The sequence below is a fragment of the Entelurus aequoreus genome, linkage group LG05, assembly GCF_033978785.1.
Source record: "Entelurus aequoreus isolate RoL-2023_Sb linkage group LG05, RoL_Eaeq_v1.1, whole genome shotgun sequence".
NCBI lineage: Eukaryota > Metazoa > Chordata > Actinopteri > Syngnathiformes > Syngnathidae > Entelurus > Entelurus aequoreus.
The window spans coordinates 63,737,277-63,747,807 of record NC_084735.1 but is presented as its reverse complement, the minus strand read 5'-3'; the positions used below and the strand labels follow the sequence as shown (position 1 = coordinate 63,747,807).

General features: G+C 36.3%; 1 protein-coding gene across 2 annotated transcripts in view; it reads right to left on the bottom strand.

The window, feature by feature from the left end:
• Positions 1–342: 342 nt before the first annotated feature.
• The window catches only part of LOC133649803 (CXXC-type zinc finger protein 5-like), a 47,309-nt gene continuing 37,120 nt past the window's right edge, over positions 343–10,531 (bottom strand). Inside the window, exon 3 of one of the 2 annotated variants that reach the window (XM_062046472.1) lies at positions 343–1,305. In XM_062046472.1, coding sequence (XP_061902456.1) covers positions 1,261–1,305 — 45 coding nt within the window. In that variant the 3' untranslated portion in view covers positions 343–1,260. The remainder of the gene's footprint in view (positions 1,306–10,531) is intronic. The other variant, XM_062046473.1, reaches the window with a different exon arrangement.

Below are 10,531 nucleotides of genomic sequence, written 5' to 3'. Positions count from 1 at the left end.
CATTGCTTCCTGTGGGAGTTTTAACATTCTTAACTGTCATACAAGTGTAAAAAGAAGTTCACCGCTGTTTATATTCAAATATAACTAAAAATTGTGTTTGGCTTTATAAGTTCTATCACTCTGACTAATGATCATTAAAAAAAAGTCCCTTTGTACATATATATATATATATATATATATATATATATATATATATATATATATATATATATATATATATATATATATATATATATATATATATATATATATATATATATATTTTTTTTTTTTTTTTTTTTTTTTTTAAGAGTGACAAGTGGACAAACATGGGAATTGTACATTTGACACAAATACATGCATTCCTCTTTATTCACAAAAAACAGTCCAATTTTCTAAACAAATACAAAGATCGGTTATTCTTAAGAGCTGCAGCTACCCGGTAACATAACACAAATCATGAAAATAAAAGAAAGCAAATACAAAATAAAGTAATCTTGTCTCAGTGCGTTCAGTAGGGTAGACTCAGAGCAAGTGCTGTCTCTTAGTGCTATCGGCCAGATAGCATGCTACGGAGCATGCTCAGTAGGGGCCAAAATAACAAACGTAAGGCTGCCAGTTGCACATTAAAAAAAAAACAGTTTAAAAAAAAAAACAAGGGCTGTTGATGGATGACATTTTTGCCAAGTATCAGCTTCTATTTCCTGTTTGGAGGTGGGATTTTACAGCAATTTGAATGTGTGGTTGTTAGGTCAAAAGAGACAAAGTTTTGGGTAACGTAATCATGAAGAGTTCCAAGAATGTTTGCCATTAGCCGCTAGTTTTTAAAAGATATAGCTGTAAAAGTACATTCTCTACACAAGTACTGTATCTTTCCACACATGAACAACATTAACACCAAACACAGAAATAAGTTGATTGTCCACACCTGGGTCTGTCATTTCTGCTTCTGGCAATAAACAGTTCTGTGTTCGAGCGACATGAAGAAAAAAAAAGCTGCTGGTAAAAGGACAAAAGGTACCAAAATGGAAACATAGAAAAAGGAATTAAAGTTTCCATAGATGCTTTTCTTCACGCTTCATTTTTGGTTCAAGAAATAAGTAGGCGCATCCATTACCCCATTTTTTTTCTGCTTTGTTTTTGTTCTTTTTTTTCTTTTTTTTAATAATATTTTCTTGTTGTTGATTGTTTATTTAGTAGCCAGTGTCCGGAGACAATCCAAAGAGTTGGCATTGCACTTGATGGCAGAGCTTTGGGTAAGGGAGAAGAGGAGGAGAAGTCCTACTGGAACCATCGGAACGCCGCTCCTGTCGGAAGCATCACCTTCTTGGAAGAACACAGAAAAGAAGAAGGGGAAGGGAGACGAGGGAAGAGAAGTTTGTAAGTTACTCATGAAAAGTAAGACATGTTCTTCTTTTATATACAATCTTTGATAGCGACACATTTCCCCCTTTCGCTTATTCAGTTTCATGTGTTTTAATTATGTTATTAGTTATTTTTATCAATCAATTATTTAAATGAGACTTTTATTGCAATAATTCCAGTATTTATTTAAATATTTTTTTATTTAAGTGTAACAATTATAAAATCCGGACCGTATTGAGTGCCCAGAACTTTAAATACGCGAACAATACCGCTGAAATAAAGCACAGGAGAGCCATGGTATGTGGGTGCAAAGATGTTTTTTTGTTTTTTTTGTAATAATGCACACATTTCAAAAGTGCTATTTTAATGTTGAGTGTGCATTTATCGGAAAAAAAGAATCAAAATTATGGCAAGCAGTGTTGTTTATTTAAACTATTTTCCATAAATTTCACGTTAAGGCTATAAAGTGGGTTTTGTTTGATAAACCTGATTAATTGATAGATTAATCAATTACTAAAATAATTGATAGCGGCTGCCCTAAATGAACTGTAAACTACTTTTTTTTTTTAGCAAAGTATACTGCAAATTGATTTGACTGCATTTTCATAAATACATTTTTTTTATTTCAAACATTAATTCAAACAGAAATAAACACTGGGAAAATAAGCATTTGTTGCCTGTCCCCGCTTAAATTTGAATTTACCATGAAATATAATCATTTAAATCATTCAAAAATGTAAAATGTTTGAGTGACTCCTTACATATTTTTTTTATTTCCACTTTTTCCACTCAGTCCCGTTACTCTAACAGTGGTTCTCAAACTTTTTTTTTTTACCTAAGAAAACACGTGGCTCTCCAAGTGCCACCATAATGACCAACATTAAATTACAGTAGTGTAGTAGGCCTAAGTCTTCATTAAAAACAAAGAAAATAGTTTTATTTTACAAGTATATTTATAATTTTTGACCGCTGTAACATTACACACAATTTGAACGGTAACACTGTGTTTGAATATTGGGGAAAAAACACTAACTAAATAATGAATACAATAAAATTATCGCACACAAAAGTTAAAGTATCACTAGATGGAGCCCGCGTACCACTGGTAGTACACGCACCACAGTTTGAAAATCATGCTCTAACACATTACCCATTTTAAGAAAAATAAGGAATATTCTAAAAGTCACATGGTCCACAGGTAGTTGCATCGTTCAGATCCTCTGTAAGTGAGTACATGTAGTCATTGACAGAAGATATTTCAACCATGACTGGAGTGGGAGTTAAAATGTTATCATCGTCCTGATACCCCAACAATTGTTTTGATGTTATTTGTGTATTTCTGAAATATTATTTTGTGCATGAATCGCTGTAGTGTGCTTAGTGTCAACGTGCTATTAGCATACATGCTACGAGCTATATTTCATGCATTTGCTAATTCTATAATGAAAACTCACTCCTGTTACTTTCAGTCCTGTTACTTATGTAAGTAATTGTCGCCAGTGGAACTTTTTTACCAACAAAAGTTGCCTTTGATCAGGCCTGAGCAATATTTTGACTCGAGGGGCCAAATTTAGAGAAAAAATGTGTCTGGGGGCCGGTATATCTATTTTTAGGAACACTAATACAAAACCTCATGTCTGATTGAATGCTAAAAACGTTATGACAGACCACCTTAAATGGATTTTTTTTACTGAATGAGACACCCAGAATGTACATGAAAATAAAAAATGTGGGATTTACAATAATAACTTAACGATAAAACACTGAATATTGACAACATATGAACTTCACACCCCCTCTCGATCGACATATTTTACAATCAAGCGAAACGTAATATGAACTATGAAATATGAACACGAAGGATAAAAAAAAAAACACCTACGATCTGATAAATCACTAAGCTTTAGAATTTTGTTGTAAAAATCTCCTTCTGCATCTGTCCCTGACACCCGCATTTCAGGCTGGCTGATCTGGAAACACTCTGTGGAAACGCTCCCCACCCACACTGCTTGGTGCCTCGTCTGAGCTGCTGTGACTTAGATTACCATAGTATCTAGTATACCATGCAAAATCGCAGATTCCAACCATTAAAATACTTTGTATAGTTCAAGACTTACGGTTATTTCAAAACATCACTGCACATCATAATGGCAGCTACAGTTTCCATCTTAAAGACCTAAAAAAATTATTTGGGAATGTCCGGCAGGCCAGATTAATTTGCCCAGGTCTGCCTTAGATGGGCCAGTAGACAATTGGAGGATTTCAATAAGTGTATTATTAGATTTAAAGTTGGGAAAAAAGACAACAATGTAAGTTTATTTTGAGAGAGTTATAACGAGCGAATGGCACCGATTCAGTGGAATGGCTTTTAAACTTGGGGGACGGGGTGGGGCGGTTGGGAGAGTGGCCGTGCCAGCAACCTGAGGGTTCCTGGTTCAATCCCCACCTTCTACCAACTTCGTCACGTCCGTTGTGTTCTTAAGCAAGACACTTCACCCTTGCTCCTGATGGGTCGTGGTTAGGGCCTTGCATGGCAGCTCCCGCTATCAGTGTATGAATGTGTGTGTGAATGGGTGAATGTGGAAATAGTGTCAAAGTGCTTTGAGTACCTTGAAGGTAGAAAAGCGCTATACAAGTATAACCCATTTACCATTTTAAACTTCACATGATAATATTTGTTTTCAATAGTTAAAGTAAGTTGTTCAAACAAGTGTTTACAAAGTACAAGGAAGAAGCATTATGATCAGCGTCATGAACTTGTTCAAAATAAGATATTATCCATCTCATTAAGTGAATCATGTCTGATTTAATTATTTATGAGGGAACTGATATATTTAGAACACGTTGGTGTAAATTGTGTACAAACTGAGAACAGGAAGTGAATATATGTGTTAGTAATTGCTATGAAGTGGAAAAGGGGTAGGATTAAATAAGCCTTGCTTCTTCCTACTCCTTAATGGACATGTTGTAAAGAAAAAAAATTAAATATGTAAAATATGTGATGTATCATATCGATGCTGTATACATGTTCGAAATACATTTTAACCAACCGACCAAATATTTTACAATTGTATTTATTTAACGTTGAGCATTTAGTTTTGTTTGACTTTTTTATTGTTTGTATATATTAATCTGTTTATGTTTTGTATGTTTTCATATTCCCTTTTTACTGTCATTTCCAACCTTTTTAATAATTCATACTTAGACTTAGACAAACTTTATTGATCCACAAGGGAAATTGTTCCACTCAGTAGCTCAGTTTTAAAGGATGGAAAGGGTACGGATGGAAACGATAATGAAGGTATTAAAGGCCTACTGAAACCCACTACTACCGACCACGCAGTCTGATAGTTTATATATCAATGATGAAATCTTAACATTATAACACATGCCAATACGGCCGGGTTAACTTATAAAGTGACATTTTAAATTTTCCGCTAAACTTCCGGTTCGAAACACCTCTGAGGATGACGTATGCGCGTGACGTAGACCGGCGAACACGGGTATGCCTTCCACATTGAAGCCAATACGAAAAAGCTCTGTTTTCATTTCATAATTCCACAGTATCCTGGACATCTGTGTTCGTAAATCTGTTGCAATCATGTTCATTGCATTATGGAGAACGAAGCTGAGCAAGCAAAGAAGAAAGTTGTCGGTGCGAAATGGACGTATTTTTCGAACGTAGTCAGCAACAACAGTACACAGCCGGCGCTTCTTTGTTTACATTCCCGAAAGATGCAGTCAAGATGGAAGAACTCGGATAACAGAGACTCTAACCAGGAGGACTTTTGACTTCGATACACAGACGCCTGTAGAGAACTGGGACAACACAGACTCTTACCAGGATTACTTTGATTTGGATGACAAAGACGCAGACGTGCTACTGTGAGTATGCAGCTTTGGCTTCTAAACATTTGATCGCTTGACCGTATGTGCGCAACTTTTTTTTGCGTATGTACGTAACTTTTTAAAAATATATAAGCTTTATGAACCTTGGGTTAGGTGAACGGTCTTTTGGGCTGAGTGATTGTGTGTGTTGATCAGGTGTTTGATATGTATTGGCGTGTTCTATGGAGCTAGGAGCTAGCATAGGAGCTAGGAGCTAGCATAACAAACACGCAGGTGTTTTTATGCAGGATTAATTTGTGGCATATTAAATATAAGCCTGGTTGTGTTGTGGCTAATAGAGTGTATATATGTCTTGTGTTTATTTACTGTTGTAGTCATTCCCAGCTGAATATCAGGTACCGTGAGTATGCAGCCTTGGCTGCTAAACATTTGATAGCTTGACCGTATGTGCGCGTCACGTACGTAACTTTTAAAAAATATATAAGCTTTATGAACCTTGGGTTAGGTGAACGGTCTTTTGGGCTGAGTGATTGTGTGTGTTGATCAGGTGTTTGAATTGTATTGGCGTGTTCTATGGAGCTAGGAGCTAGCAGAGGAGCTAGGAGCTAGCGTAACAAACACGCAGGTGTTTTTATGCAGGATTAATTTGTGGCATATTAAATATAAGCCTGGTTGTGTTGTGGCTAATAGAGTATATATATGTCTTGTGTTTATTTACTGTTGTAGTCATTCCCAGCTGAATATCAGGTACCGTGAGTATGCAGCCTTGGCTGCTAAACATTAGATAGCTTGACCGTATGTGCGCGTCACGTACGTAACTTTTTAAAAATATATAAGCTTTATGAACCTTGGGTTAGGTGAACGGTCTTTTGGGCTGAGTGATTGTGTGTGTTGATCAGGTGTTTGAATTGTATTGGCGTGTTCTATGGAGCTAGGAGCTAGCAGAGGAGCTAGGAGCTAGCGTAACAAACACGCAGGTGTTTTTATGCAGGATTAATTTATGGCATATTAAATATAAGCCTGGTTGTGTTGTGGCTAATAGAGTATATATATGTCTTGTGTTTATTTACTGTTGTAGTCATTCCCAGCTGAATATCAGGTCACCCCCGGCTCTCACAGCATCTTCCCTATCTGAATAGCTTCAACTCCCCACTAGTCCTTCACTTGCACTTTACTCATCCACAAATCTTTCATCCTCGCTCAAATTAATGGGGAAATTGTCGCTTTCTCGGTCCGAATCTCTCTCACTTCATGCGTCCATCATTGTAAACAATAGGGAACTTTGCGTATATGTTCAACTGACTACGTCACGCTACTTCCGGTAGGGGCAAGCCTTTTTTTTATCAGATACCAAAAGTTGCAATCTTTATCGTCGTTGTTCTATACTAAATCCTTTCAGCAAAAATATGGCAATATCGCGAAATGATCAAGTATGACACATAGAATAGATCTGCTATCCCCGTTTAAATAAAAAAAAATCATTTCAGTAGGCCTTTAAGTCGACAAAAAATGTACCATAGTAGCAATATAAAATATAACATATGTAATATTTACATAATATATATATACAGTATATAATAATAAATACTGATATATTATATTATTATATTATATTTTTATATAACATATACAATATATAACAAATCCCAATTACCATGTACAATATTACTGTATATGTAAAAAGGTCAGCATACCCAGAAATGTTCTCTGTTTTGAACCCATGGCAAAAAGACGATCTTATTTGAAGCTAAAGAAGTTAAGTATAAAACTACATTTGAGTAAAGAAAATATTTAATGTTCATGTGTGCGAACCCCTAATTTAGATAATAATTTAAAAAATTAAAAAATACATTGCAAACTTTTAGGGTTTGTGTCTGTGGTAGCCTGCATCCTTATTTACATGATTAATTAATTGTATCTGTTTGTATTATTGCAAAAAATGCGAATAAAAACATAAATTACATGATTTATGAACACACATTTTACCAAAGCGCTTGAACCTTTGCTTGTTTGCTATTTTAGTTCATAAATGACCCGCCACTCTCGGCATGAGTGATGAAATGTGTATGAGCCATTAGACGCAGGAAAAGGCTTCACACAAAAACCGATAGGCCACATTTATTATTTAGCCACCACACGCGTCGCTCTCCCACGCCATCCTTAATGACGATGCCACTCTACACCGTCAACACCCCCCTCCGCCGACCCTCACTGTGGCTATCTGCATGTCAGAAGTGGCACACATGCGTGCTGCTAGAGGCCCGCCAATCAGGACGCGGAGAGACACTATCAGCAAGGCGGGTGTCCTGCAAAGTCCAATTGGGACACGCGCGAAGGGAGCCTGGAGTGAGGCAGGAAGGACTCATGCACCCACACGCGCTCTCACACCAAATCCAATATGTGTCACACACCTCCACACGCACCAGTGTGTTCCTACGCCCTCAAAAAACAGCGAGACGATGGAACTGAAATCCCCATGCATGTTGCATTCAGGTGTCTATCGGCGCCCAGACATGAAAGGGGTATAAAAACAAGTGCAGTAAGTTAGATCACATGCTTTGTGTTAACCTCATCCCCCTTCACTGTTGCTAAATCACATTGGCTAAAGATTAACAGGTTAAATATTAATGATGTTAAAAATAAAAACACTGGGTAGGCAAAAATATGTCTATTAGTGAAAAGGTAAATCAGTGTGCGCTGGGGTTTAAAAAAAAAAAAAAAAAAGACGCTTAGTTGTGCTGCTTGTAAAACTTTAGGCCTATCTACAAATCCCAGCTGTCTTTTTAACATTGTTCTTTAAAAATAAGTACACCAATTAGGTAATGTGTTTTGTGTTAACCTTCAGATCAAGCATAAAACTCCACATCTGTCCAGAAAAGAAATTTGAATATAGAATATTGCGAGTTTGTATAGTGAACATACAAGACAACTTGTCTTTTATTAGTAAGTAAGCTAACAAGACTCCTAATTTAGCTGCTGACGTATGCAGTAACATATTGTGTCATTTTCCATTCTATTATTTTGTCAAAATTATTAAGGACCGGTACTTTTCAGAGGCGGTATAATACCGAATATGATTCATTAGTATCGCGGTACTATACTAATATCGGTATACCGTACAACCCTACTGATTCTTGTTAGCATGCTAACATTAGTATGCTAGCATTTTTTGGAGCCAATTTTGTAGGCATTCACATCAGTCATACTTTGCTACCTGATGCATGTTACCTTTTTCAGGTACACAACTCAAGAGTAATATATTTTGGTACTTGGCGTGTAATTAGCATTTTAGTCATGCTAGTTTAGCAGGTATACACTTCAGCATGTTAGCTTTTTTAGCACATTTTGCTCATATTTTTTTCACATTATTTCTACTACAATTGCATTTTTGGCACAAAAAAAAATACAATATATATAACTAGTTTTAAGGTGAAAATGGCCCGCACATTCTTTGATTTGTCAGTATGTTGGAAAAAGTGTGGGCATGCCTGTTCTAGTACTTTCTTCCAAACAAGGAGGCGCTAGCAAGGGAGAGCAAAACCCTAAACCACGAGGTGAAAATGGAGTTTAAAAAGACATTTGCACCACTTAGAATGTTGACTCTGTAAATTAATCATTTTTTAACATGTTTCAAAAAAAATGTCATATATTTTGTCATTTCAGATCCTTTAGTATAGAAAATAAGCTTGTATAGTGTTAGCCTAGCATGCTAGCTGGCTAACTAGTCTTTGTGATTGTAGTCAAACCTTTTGTGAACCTAATGTAATGTTTAACTCCTAAACCTGCATAGTCTTGTAAGAAAACACTGTGAAGCTAGAACATAGGAAAATAACTAGAACAGTGGTTCTTAACCTTGTTGGAGGTACCGAACCCCACCAGTTTCATATGCGCATTCACCGAACCCTTCTTTAGTGAAAAATAAGATTTTGGGGTTTTTTTCAAATTCAAGACAAAGTTATATGTTTTTGGTAACACTTTAGTATGGGGTACATATTCTAAGTAACAACGACTTAATTTAGAGTTTTTTGGACACTAGGGGAACATATTCTAAGTAATAAAGACTTAATTTAGAGTTATTTGGTTAGGGTTAGGGTTAGAGGGTTAGGGCCAGGGTTAGAGGGTTAGGGTTATAATAAGGCCATGCCGAATAAGGCATTAATAAGTACTTAATAATGACTAGTTAAGAGCCAATATGTTACTAATTTGCATGTTAATAAGCAACTAATTAATTGTGAATATGTTCCACGTACTAAAGTGTTACCATGTTTTTTTTACTGGTGCACAAAATGAACCGTGCATGATCACCTTGTTCAAAGAACAAAACCAACACAGTGCATAAACTCACAACAAATTACACACCTGCAAATCAGTCTGACTTCTGCTGTTACCGTATCCGTAATACGCAAATAGGGAGAAGTTTTTATTTACACGATGAGCCCGACTCACCGAACCCCTAGGGTTCGATCGAACCCAGGTTAAGAACCACTGAACTAGAGAGAACAATGTTAAAGTTAACACTTTCCCCTGTTAATTTCAAGATGCACCAATGCATTGTGGGATAGTCTTGCATGTCCAGTAACAATGCAACATTAACCTTTACTATCAGTTAAATTGTATAGAACTCTCACTTTTATCAACCCATGTTTGAGGTCAAACTAATTTAGTCACTTGTTAAGACATGAATGAATGTACTCAGAAGATTATGACACATTTTTTTAGACAAATTGCTTCTTAAGTGATAATAAATATGAACCATAAGGTAAACTTCGCAGGCAGCATATTGGCAGCATCATTTTATGGTCTGTGTTGTTAACCTCTCATCTGTCTCTGTGACGACCTTTCTACAGAAGCACTTAGCTGGTGAGACAGCCAGGAGGACAGCAGCAACATCTGGCGCCGACACAGATGTAAAAAAAAAAACCCCGGTAAGGTCTGGATTTACTGTGTCGTAATACATGGCAAGAAAACACATTCATCAGATGAACTTTAACTGTTACGTTTCCTCATTAAACATGTGCAATCAATAGAAAGTGGCAGCAAATAGAAGGAAAAACATGTTTTTTCGCTAGCACTGTACTGCTTCAAGCAGATGGGATCTGTGTGTTTGAATTGGCCAATTTCTAAAATCAATGGTTCCCCTCTCAATGAGATGAGCACGTTGTCTTAGCATAGAACAAACAATTTGCCACATCACAGAATATAAAAGTGGGCTGTGATGATAATGACATCCACTCTGAACTAATTGTCATGATGGGACTTGAAGCGCATGTTATGCAGAGACATTCATTTTAGCCAATTAAAGCCATGCCGAACAATGTGTGTCTCAATCACTATGACC